This window comes from Gadus morhua, chromosome 15, assembly GCF_902167405.1.
Source record: "Gadus morhua chromosome 15, gadMor3.0, whole genome shotgun sequence".
Lineage (NCBI taxonomy): Eukaryota > Metazoa > Chordata > Actinopteri > Gadiformes > Gadidae > Gadus > Gadus morhua.
In genome coordinates this window covers 19,628,256-19,641,151 of record NC_044062.1, presented here as the reverse complement: position 1 = coordinate 19,641,151, position 12,896 = coordinate 19,628,256, and the positions used below count along the sequence as shown (strand labels likewise).

At 41.9% G+C, this 12,896-nt stretch overlaps 1 protein-coding gene across 1 annotated transcript in view; it reads left to right on the top strand.

Annotated features, from left to right (window-relative positions):
- Positions 1-12,896, top strand: part of oprm1 (opioid receptor, mu 1) — a 39,848-nt gene that overhangs the window by 1,295 nt on the left and 25,657 nt on the right. The window contains 1 exon segment of the mRNA XM_030379940.1: positions 1-12. This exon segment is cut by the window's left edge and continues 1,295 nt beyond it. Within this exon segment, the coding sequence (XP_030235800.1) occupies positions 1-12 (12 nt within the window).

The window sequence follows — 12,896 nt, the reverse complement described above, 5'->3', positions numbered from 1 at the left end:
TGTCATCATTAGGTAAGTCAAACAGTAACACACGTGTGTGTGTGTGTGTGTGTGTGTGTGTGTGTGTGTGTGTGTGTGTGTGTGTGTGTGTGTGTGTGTGTGCGTGCGTGCGTGCGTGCGTGCGTGCGTGTGTGCGTGTGTGTGTGCGTGTGTGTGTGTGTGTGTGTGTGCGTGTTGGAGCACGGTTTGTTTCATGCTTAAGTGTCCTTTCGTGATTTCATTTCAGCACCCTGAGCGCGCGTGTCGATTGGTATAGGGTCTCCTGTTGCGCGCGAGCGCATGCATGTGACCACGCACGCACAGACATACACGCATGCACGAATACACACACACACACACACACACACACACACACACACACACACACACACACACACACACACACACACACACACGCGCGCAAACACACACATACAAAGACCAAAGTGTCGTTGACTTTGAGCTAGAAGCAACCTGTTGCTGCGTTTTCTTGGTATGGTTGAATTTCCAAGGCAGTATCATTTGGGCTTTATGATGGGCTGTATGTTAACAGCGCTCGCTCAAAAGTCAACTGCCCATCAAAACAACCTCTCTCTCATATTGCAAGTACTCCCCGCCCCAACATCTCCAGGGCTCTGCCTCGTGCACGCGCAAAAATCGATAGGCCTAAATAACACGTGTATCTTCTCACTAAAATGGAAGGAGTCTCGGTATGGCCTTCGTTTTTCTCAACATCACAATTGTCTGGGGTATTGCTGAGGACCCAAGGAAACGCAGTGTCGAGTTTGAGGTTGTTAGTAGAAGCAGTTGAGGAAAAGGTAGAAACGCAGCAGTACCGGAGGCCGGGGGCCTCTACGAATTCTCTTTTTTGCATAGGACATTTCTATGGAGATTACCCGAAAGTGCTTGGAGGAAAGTAATTCGAATTTTAAAAATGCTTAGTAAAGGAGCCTCGATGCTTCCTTTAACTCTCCTTTAGCATAGGTTACTCCTGAGCAAACTTTGCGAAAGGAAAGGAGATAGTGGTATCCAATAATCCTTTACGGCGGCAATATTTAAAGCAGCATGCCACCGACGAAGTTTACCGACTATACGAAGACGCATGAGAGACGCGGTAAAGCAGAAGTAGGCCTATAGAAGAGAAGAAAATACAATTGATAATATTTAATAACAATTCCAGAAACATATTATTTGAATCGAAATGAAATCATTTATTTTTGGTTATTAAGCACACACAATATACACCGTAAGAAAATAAAGTGCCGACTTCACATTTAAGAAAAACTGGGGGCAGTTCATTTCAACAACATAAGTTGAGTTGAGCCTTTTGTTTTTCACGTGAATTGGCCTAAAATATTTTCGTTGGCCAAGTCCGACCTAAGTGACTCTCACTGTTGGCGTCGGCGACAACCTGATTGAAATCTATAGGCCTACGACAAGGACCAAGGGCGTCAGTTTGTTTTTAGAAGTGGTGGGGACAATAACCATAAGCTTGAGTGTGGTTTGAAAAGTGCTGGGTACCCTTATGTAAGCTATACATCCATTCCAACGGCGTTGGAAACACCAGGGTATTGGCTCGGGATATGTAATACTAATACACACAGGACAAAGAACTGTGTTGGCAATTTAACACTTATCTTGACATCAACAAAGTTTACCAGACAAACAATGCCAGACTGTAAAGGGGGTACGAAATGAAACAAGGTACTGAGCATCAGCCTTTTGAAGACGAGCAAGGGCTGCTGGTAGCATATGTTATGCTGCATTAAAAAAAAAAGAAAAAAAAAAGCGCCCAGAGGAGAATTGCATCTGCCAAATCCTGACCACCAGTAAACACTTGCGAAGGACCAATGTAGACTTCACTCGTTACAACATCATAAGCAAATTGCCCGCAAATAAAATCCCCTACAGTTTAGGATAATCACACAGGTTATGCAAGAACATTTTTATGTCAGGATAGGCCTACCAGGCTCCAAGTCGTCACATATCTCAATCAGACAAAACAACTATAACCACATTGGCATAGCAATCGCACCGTGTGTAGCTGCTACTAGCTGCAATCTATATATACAATGCATACTAGCTGGAGCACCAACCAGAATCAGATCACAATCGCTTAGGACCATGGGTAACCTTTGGCCAGGTCATCACGAGCAAACAGAACCAGCAGCAAAGTTTACGTAAACCAATTTCTTACCTTATGTGGCCCTCCACATGCAGGCTAGAGGATGTATCCATAATATCGTTATCCAGTGTCACAAACATGCTTTTTATAGGAAGCAAAAGGACCGGCTATTTTCTGAATAAAAATGACAATTTTGGCTATCTGTCTTGAAACTTCTCCAGTGCGTTCACACCAAACGCAACGGGGCGACAAGATCCCATACAAAGTGAACGTATAGACGCGTATCGTGCAAAATTTTTTTGATTTGTCGCGCCACACTTACGCCGTGCGCAGGCGAGGGCGTTCACGAGGATTTGTGGCATGACAAATTTGCTCGAGTTGAAATATTTCAACTTTGACACGAATTTCGCGTGATGACAGCCAATCAGCGTTCAACAGCGTGGCCACTGAGTGACATGTGTAACGTAACAGCCAATCAGCGTTCAACCGTCAAACTCAGTGCAGTGCAGTCCGGGGTGAACTGCAGCATGGAGGAGAAAGTGATTGTTGCCGTATGCGACTCTCGGAGCTCTATATATAATAGTATATAATATAATATAATTGTATATATAATATCACGGCCAAAAGCTCTGTGCGCCTCCGGATGGCCGTAGCGCGGGGAGCTCATAGGGATTGGGCTTCTCGGGAGTCGGGGTTTGTTCACCGGCGTTGCTATGGGTTCCGGCATCGGCGTCAGTTTGGTATGAAATGTGCTGGGGACAGAGACGCATTCGGAAGTGCATTTTCAGAAGTGCGGGGTACAATGAGGATGCACTCTTCTTTCTCTCTTGAGTGCCTGTAATGAATGCGTGTTTAAGTTCAGAAGGGCCAAACGTGTGGCTACACACAGCACTATAAAAGTCGTCAAGATTGAAAAAGAAAAAAATATTTGTTGCACAGCTGAACGCTGTATCACATCATGAGCTGGCTGTTCTCAATTCACAACATGCATTCCATCAAAACTAGCCTACATCAGGCTTTCTGACCAAAACTCATGCACTCCCCCCCACAAATATTCAAGAATTCAAGCAAAGCAAGAATGATCAAAAGTCACTTTCTGTCAAGAAGAGACTGATTCCATCGACTATCAATTGCAATTTAAAACAGCCGACCACTTGAGTGCAACAAACACAGAAGACCTCGCCACAGCACCAGCAAATTGTAAGCAATAAATATTGTGTCTTACCTTTATTTATGTGGCAGTGGTCTGCAGATGCATCCCATGGTGTAGCCCAGGGGTTTTCAAAGTGTGAGAGAGTGAGCCCCCCCTCAGAGGAAAAAATTCAGCTGAGCCCCCCCCCCCCCAAATTTTTTTTTTCTAAATACCTGTGTTTTGAAAGCTATTTTAAATATTTTACACATTTTAAACATCTCTGATCATAATTATAAAACATTTGAAACATATTTTTGAAACATTTGAAACATATTTTTTAAACATATCTTTTAAACATATTTCTGAAACATTACAAAATCTTTGTGCGTTTTTAAACACATTTAACACAATTTAACAACTTTATCTAAGCATGTTTTAGCTTAACCTTTTTTAAATACATTTGAACATCTTAATCTGTGTAAACTGCCAGTCGAATCAGATCTGCCTTTTCAGTCCAGAGATTCGACTATTCGGCGGGGTTTGTTTACCGGCGTTGCTATGGTGACCTAAATTATTATAAGCAACTGAAAACGATGCCGGTTTGAAACTAAAACTGTGATTCTGAAAAAAGTATAAATGCTATCAAAATTCCGTTTCTATAGTATTGAAGATACAAGTGTGTCGATTTGTTAAATGGTTTGCACGAAGATAAACGGTTGAAAATTGATTTAGTTATGTATGTTACTTCTACAGTTGAAGTACGACTGATGATTTGAATCATCGACTTTCAGTTTTTTTTTCGGGTTTATTTTTTTCTCATGTCGCGCCCCCCCTGAAGAACTCTGGCGCCCCCCAGGGGGGGCGCGCCCCACAGTTTGAAAACCACTGGTGTAGCCCACCACATCCATTTAGTTCAACAGGTTATCGTTCATGGTCCATGGTCCATTCTGTCCATGGTACTAGCAACCTGCTCTGGTGCTTTTTACCTATGTATTCAGGCTAAAGTGGCTTGATTGTCTGATGCCTCATCATCCCAGCCAAAGAGTTTTGGTATTATTAATAATGGCTACTTGCCAAATCGAAAAAATAACTTCCCACAGTCTGTCTTTTTCCAATGTATTTGTTATCATTTGTAGCGTTGATCAGCAGAGAAATAGTTTGCCAAAGTCTTTGACGTCGCTTAACAACCGAATACGCTGGGGTTGATAAGTTACCAGACTGCGGAGTGATTCAGATGAAGTGAATCATAGGCATGAAAATAACACTTTCCTTGACAGTGGTCAAATATGCTGGACATGGGCATTTCACTGCATTGAGAAGAGCCGTGTAATAAACAAAAATAATTGACAGCTGAACGTTAGGAAGGCCCATGCAAGCGAATGGAGCAGTCTACAGCATTGAGAAGAGCCGTGTAATAAGTAAGGGATAATGTATAGAACGCCGGTCTTTATCGGGAAAATTGACAGGGCGAACAGGACACCGACGCACAGCGAAGGTGTCTTGCTTCGCCCTGAAGGGGCTTATTTTCGATAATGAACGGCGACGTTCTATACATTATCCCGCCTATTACACGGCTACTTGCCAAAACGAAAAAATAACTTCACATAGTGTGTCTTTTTACATTTTATTTGTTACCAGCATTCGTAGTGTTGATCAGCAGAGAAATAGTCTGCGCCGAAGACGTTGACGTCGCTTAGCAACCGAAGACGCTGGGGTTGAAAAGTTACCGGACTACGTGAGGAATGATACCAAAGACGTTATTAGAGGCAAAAAGTCCTTTGTTTTCCTTGACAGCGCAATGGTGAATTATCAAACATAATTCACCGGCGGAAGTTGTGAAGAGCACATGCAAGTGAACGGAGTGTTCCACGGCATTGAGAAGACCCGTGTCCTAATCCATAATTATTGAACTCAAATTTTTTTATTTATTTTTTACAAGTGGTGGGTACAAAATTAATCTTGACGAAATGGGGGGGGGGGTCGAAATTAATGGGGGTCTCAAAGAATGCATACGCTTCAACCTGTGGCTCCAGCCCTACAGGAAATGACTCAGCAAGTGCTCCACCTCGTTGCACCCAGCGGCTCGCTTGCAAGATTTTGGCCTGAAGTTCTTCCCAGACCTACATCCTAGCCATCCAACATGCATATCTGAGAATTAGGCCTCTCTTTAATAATGACAAAAAGTTACGAGAGAAATACACCTGAACTTTTTGTTATCTCATAAGAGGCGTGGTGCCGGCTCCTTTTGACCCCAGACTTCAAAAACGTGGCCACAGGCCAGCTGTGTCTACACACCTTAAGCCACAAATGTACACCTCCATCCCACAAAAAATGGGGACAAGAAACTAACCTCTGTCTTATGTACATTTACTGTACTGTTGGAGGTCACGCCCCTTTTCCGGCCTTTTCGAGATAGCTAGGGATGCTAAAATGTTTACACACATATCCCGGGGCCCCGAGAACGACATATCCGAGATTTGGAGTTCTAGCACTTAGAGAAAAAAAGTTTTCTCAAATGGACTGTCATTTGGACAAAGCCCCTTTTTTTTTACTTCATTTAATTCCTCATTATTCAGGCGTTACAGAACTTTCATGGCCATGAATAAATAATACGAACTACAGTTTACTTTAATTTGTTTGTTCTTGAATTGACGTAGAATGGGAGCAAAGACTGGGAAATGCGTTTATCCAATAAACAGCTTGCAGGTCAAGTCCATTTTCGGAAATGTAGGGGGATATATGAGCAGCCCCACGTCTAATGGCATGGCCCTAAAGACGCGTCAGACAGAGAAGACGAGCAAGTTCGTGGTTGCTTGCTTTTGCTTGTTGTGGCACTCATGGAAGGCAAGAAGAGAAAAGAGAAAGGAGGGGCTGAAAAGGCCAGAATAAAGAAGAAGCGGATGCTGGAGGGGGATGCATCTAAGTGCTCAAGTCAGGCATTAACGAGTTGTGCAGGTGAATTAGCCAGAGCTCCACCATTGATGTTATTGCTAGGCGGGAGCTAGCACAAGCTGCTAGTCAAATGTGTATGTGCTGGCTGGTATATTTCAGACGAATTAATGACTTAACTGATCTTTCTCTTTTAATGGATGGAGAATATGCTAACAGATTTGGAACATGTAGTAGTAGTCGTGTAGTCGTGTCAACACATTACACCGGTATTACCGAGCATAAATGGTATAAACTTTGAAACTAGGTCAACCACCATCTTCTCCGTCAACTCTCCTCTCACACTCGTTGACAGCGTCTTATAACGTTCTATATATAATAGTATAATATAATTGTATAGATAATATCACGGCCAAAAGCTCTGTGCGCCTCCGGATGGCTGAGTGCGGGGAGCACTACGGTCGTCCGGAATGCTTTTGTTTACCGGCGTTGCTATGGTTACCGGTCTTGTAAGGAAGTGCGCCAATTCTCGGAGCGCCAACTCTGTTCCACACAGAGCAGAACTGTGACCTATTTTACCCATTTTTATTTTCTTAATTATATCATTCATTTTTACAGATTTTTTTTTTATTACTGAACAAATAAATAAATAAACGGTGTTGCAGGGGGGGGCCGGACCGGGAGGATTCTCCCGGTGGCTATTATTGCCCCACTCCGCCCCTGCTGAAAGCGCCCAGGTGAGAGGAAGAGTTTCCCGAAAATCTACATCGTTTTTTGTGCTGTGATTCGTGTCATGTTGCAGTATAGGAGTCATTAATAAGAAATTAAGACCAGAAAAGTAGTATAATAGGTCCTCTTTAATAAATACTTGACTAGGCTATTTATCTATCTTGGCTATTAGTCAACAATTATATTATTATTGGGGAATATTGGGGAATAGCCCCCGAGACCGAAGGTTTATTTGGTGTTATCAGCTGACATTTTGCGATGAAAACAATATCGAGTTTGAGATGTCAATCATGGGATATTGCCCAATATCCCGAGATAGCGAACCAATCAAATTGCGCCATCTTAGGAGGTTCACGTGTAGCATGCTAACTATATATAATATCTATGTATTTATCTATGTATCTTTATAATCTGCTGAGCACTCTCTTACTAGTCTCTACTCTCAAGGGTCTCAATGCGGCTTTGGTCCGTGTCTCCCCAACGTGACGTCATGCAATGCGTTCTGGGGGAAATGAGAATCAATAGCAAACCGCTAAAATAGTACCTACTTTTTCGTATAACATCCGTTTTGTGATACCTAACAACATTAAATACAATAAATAACAGTTTAAATCTTAAATACCAACAAGCAAATTGCATAAATTCGTTGGAAAATAAACCCTGCAACACGGCCTTTAAGCAGTAGTAGCATTAGAAAATAATGAACTTACTGTAACAGCTGCTGCAGGGGTGGGTACCGGATTGACTCGGCTGCCAGATCGACTCGGGGTCCTGCGCTTACAGATGACGTATCGACACTTGACGTATCGACGCAAGCCAACGGACAAAACCCGGAAGGGTTGTTTATAAACGGGGCTCAATCATGGACTTCAAAAGAAGGCTCAATCCGTTTTGGTTTTGATTTCATTGAACGCAGCCCGTTCTTTCGCACAAAAAAAAGCCATTGGAAACACGTCTAAAAGCACTGATGAATGCATATGTAACCCAGTTCCTGTTAGGAACTCTTATTCTGAAGGAGGAGAACGGAAGTGTCTGCATGTGGGTCGTTTTTTTGACTCTGTGTTGGGAGCGCTGGAAATAAAGTGGATCGCCCCGTTCAATGAATGGAGTTAACCGATTCTTCTTTTATATATAACCCAAGTATAGGCAACAATAATTTGTACATTAGATTATTATTCATAGATTATAAAACAAAAGGAGATCGTTAATACTTGGGAATAACATGGGAATGAATGAAACGCGCATGCGCATCTAAAAGACAGGGTTTACAGGAAGTGCGTCATTATTGCGCATCTAGGATCCCGAGTCGATCTGGCAGCCGAGTCAATCTGACACCAACACAGGCATAGACTAAAAGTTAATCAACAACTGTCCGTTTTGTTCTGTATCCGTGTTAAATTAACCACTGGTAGTCAACGGCTTTATTGTTTGTTAGCAAAACATATAATTTTGGATGTGGCCCAGACACACATAGTCAGGGGCACCAAGAGTGTGTGTGGTGTGTGTGTGTGTGTGTGTGTGTGTGTGTGTGTGTGTGTGTGTGTGTGTGTGTGTGTGTGTGTTGTGTGTGTGCGTTACTGTTTATGTTGGTTTGTGTCAATGGATGGATGGGAGACATTGTTAAAGTTCCTGACTAGAAAAGGGCCATAAAATGCAATCCACCAGCACAGGCGCAGCGAGAGACCAGCGAGAAATCGTCTTCGGTCGTTGACGATTTGTCGTCTCGGTTGTCAGTAAAGAGCTAGCCAGAGCCAAAGCATGAAGATACGCTTGTGTGCACATCGCTGGGACTTCCACAGGGGGCAATTGAGTATCGATGACAGATGGGCTGTCAAATAAGCAGATTCAGAGTTGACAAAGGAGAACGATTGTGTGAGGAAGGGGCTATAGAAACAAGAAAGACTAAACGTCTTTCACGCTATCCTGCTGCTTTACCCTGTCTGAAAGCTTTCATATAGCTCAATTCTGAACACATCTCTGGTGCAAAACATTGACCAGTGCTTGTGAATCTCACAGCTATATATTTGTGCACCTATTCTATAAATATATCTTCCTTTCCAAACAACCCATCTTACAACATATTTTTGGGGGAGATAACGTGGACATGCACTATGAATAATGTAGGTGTGTTTCACTTTGGCCTTCGGCATCACGTCTCTGTGATAAGAACAATCTCCCTCTGAAGATGCTGTTCACGGCAGGAGGCTGAGGGTCCACAACAGGGGCCATCGTTGTAAAAAGAGAGGCCACTGCGTCCAGTGCAGCCCCATCCCATAGAGGGGCCCTCCCCATCATGACAACAGACATGATGCACACAAAATAAGAACATACAAAATAAGATGATCAAACTAATAGTTTGATCATCTTGTGGATTAGAACTCCCCATTTCCGAGCCTCCCTGCGTGAACCCATTGTACTCTAAAAAGATTATTTGGAAATTGGCCGCATTCGATTTGAGGAGACGCTTCAGAGTTCCACCTCTACTGTTCTCTACCTCATCTCCCAAAGGTCATTTTGACGAGATGTCTTGAGAGAAAAAGACAACTGTATTGTGACGTGCTTATGTGTCTTGATTGCATTACCCATGAGCGATGTTGTGTCCATAGAAGCATTAGAAAGGGGTTAAAGTACAATTCTAAATACATCTATAATAATGTTATACATCAGCAATAAAGTCTCAGGTTTAAAGGCAACAACCAGGTAATCTGTTGGAGTGAGCGATGACATGGAGCAGAACGCTTCCTTTTTAAAGCGATTACGAGCGGGAAAAATAAAGATGAAAAAATGGTTGTTTTATGTGAGAAAGGGAGGGTGGTTGGGGAGAGAGGAGGGCAGAGAGAATGGTGTTGATGTCCAACCGATACCCGAGGGTTGGACATTCCCGTGCGACCAGCATTTCTCTGACAATCCCTTGATTATCTCCTTAACAGCTGAAAGCAAATCAATGACGCGTGGAGGGTGTTTGATGTGCATCACTTCATCAACCTGAACAGAACGAAGGACACTACTTAGCGCTGGGGTATGGAACCCAGGGCTGGCAGAGTCCCTGTGGGTTGAAGACAGATTTGTTATTTCAAGTAATTATAAAAGATATCCAATTGTTTTTTTTTATCCTCTTTCATCTTCGAGTCTACATTGTGAGTTAATTTGCAAATCGAAGCTAATGCATGCGTAATTAAAAGCGTCACCGATAGCGCCTGGCCCCAGAAATCCCTGCTCTTTGAAATAAGGTACATGATCCAAGCCAGCTTAATCTATCATGGAGTATTCATATTCCATGGAGCACCGGTTCCCAAACCAACACACGTTGAAAGCTAATTCGCCGTTGGAATGGATGAAATACAGCATTTTATGCTCTGTGATGTGTTTGAAGTAGATTGGTTTGACTGGTGCACTTGACAAGGGCAGGGCCATGGCTTTTGATGGTTTGCCTGGCCATTAATGCTCATCATGTATTCTCTGGTAGTATTTCAACCACAGCCATTATTGATATTTTTTTGCCAAGCCCTTCACCTGAACATTTTTCTTAGAATCCCATTTGGCACACATGCAGTGATGTTGGGATGTGTGCAGAGCTATGCGTGGATTGATGCCTTGCAACACAACAAACTTCCCGCTTCATGAGTTTGACTAATGAGACTTACGGGAAATAAAGGGAAATGTTTGTTTCTCCCTCTGGAAATAAATCATTTTGTATCAGTGATAAAAAAAAAAATATATATATATGGACTCACTGCAGAATAGTTGCTTGATAACAGGCTCCGTTAGACCTTATGTTGAATATAACGTTTAATGCCGACTTTTTTATCTTTCCTATTCTGTCTCACTTTTAAAGGAAGAATAACTATTTTTTTATGGACATTTTCGACGGCAAAGTATTCAGACTAATTTAAGAGAATAATCATGGGGACTTGTCTGCAATGCTGCAAGACAGTTCAAATAATATACGCAACAAGAAGTCAGTCGATTCGCATGGCCTCTCGGTATAAGTATATCATTGCTACAGTGGAAATGTAAATTAAATCTATCTTAACACCTTTCAATTAGAAAAAGGAAGGGAGGAATCTCTAGGTCTAAGGAGAATTTATACAAATTCCTTTTTAATTGACTAGTAATTATACGATGATATCTATCTAACATTGTAATTATATAAACAATATCAAATTATACAAGGTTTATATAATTTGTATATAATTGTATATTATAGTTCCTCTACTATTTGTTTGTCAATCTTCTTTCACCCTGTTGTTAGAACCGATATCTTTTCCATTTAGCAAATTACCAAAAAGGATATTTACTAGAAAATGGAAATGTAGTCTTGCACTCTCTGTCCCCACTTATAGTGATAGCTGTGAATGCCATTTTACAGCATTGGTTGAGTGTGGGTAATGACAGCACTTGGGTCATAAAGGATTTCCTCGAACCCAGGCCTCCAACCCCCGCCTTCCCCCTGCTCCAGGCGCTGCACTTACGTCGGCAAACCTCTTCGCAAACAAAACAAGACCAGAATCCTGCCTGCTTATCAAAAAAAATCGATTTCAGTTCAACAGGAACAAATGGGTTCCATAGGGAATAGGTTACTATTGACACTGCTTTCCGTTGCCATGGAAACATTATAAGTGTGTGTACCCCCTTTGCCCCACCGTAGGGGGTTAGTTTGTGAGCTGAGAAAGTACCTATTACACACACAGGCAAGAACATAAATCTTTAGAATCTGACCTGTTTGAATTGTCAGAGCTAAGATGTGGGGGAGGTTCATCGATTGCAACAGCTGTGTGTATTTGCAACAGCTGATGTGTCATAGAGGCCATTCTACGATGGCTCATTGCATTCACTCAATAATAAAAATTTCACCAGGTTATCTCATAATTATGAGATAATTATCTCATAATTATGAGATAGTATCTCATAATTACGAGATACTATCTCATAATTATGAGATAATTATCTCGTAATTATGAGATAATTATCTCGTAATTATGAGATACTATCTCGTAATTATGAGATAGTAGAGAGTAGTGACGCTTGCACAGAAGCATACGGCCGACATCTTTCTTTATTCTGGTTGGAAATAGTAACATAGTTACGCCATTAAATGCGTTTATGGAAACATTTTTAGCGAGAAATGTGCATTTTACTTTCATAATGTTCGCTCGGTGAATGTGAAGGATGTTTGGTTTGATAGTTATGACGAAGAGTGAACGCTCCGTTCACTTGCATGGACAGAGTCTCTGGTTGCTAAGCAACCTCAACGTCTTGGCGGACTATTTCTCTGCTGATCAACGCTACGAATGCTGGAAACACACCAGACACACCATGTGAAGTTATTTAACCCGATTATTGTTATTTATATCCGAGATTATTTAATCTAACCCGATCCAAGCTCTATCATGCACCCAAACACGGCGGCGTTTGGGTTTCCTTCCTGGGACTCCTAAATCCAGCGCAGCCACAGGCGCGTAGCTGCGTACGTAGGACAATTTTTGACACAAAATGGTCAAGCAACATTTTAGCTGCGTGACATACGCACGTACATCTATATCACGAAAGCAACCCTCAGCAAGCCTGGGACTAGTGCAACTGCACGGTTGCCAGGTGAGACTGATGATGTCCAGCCCAAAAATGCTCAAAATCCACCTGGAAGCACCCAATCCCGCCCAATTTTAACTAAATTCTATTGCTTTCTATGGCCAGAAATCTGCAGAAAAACCCACCCAAATACCCTTTTTACTAGAGCTGTCAAGCGATTAAAATATTTAATAATGATTAATCGCATTAATGTCATAGTTAACTCTAATTAATCGCGATTAATCGCAAATTATTTTTCTAGGCTAAATATCCCTTGATTTTTTTGTCCCATAATTCTTCTCATTTTAATTCTCTTATCAACATGGTGAAGTGCATCGGCTTGCCTTGTGCAAATGATTTTTTATTGATAACAACATTGGCATATACACTGATCAAAACAGGACGATACAAAAAAAGAGCCTATAGTGCAATTAAACGACTGCTTTGAACAAATGTCATTTGAACATAGCAGTC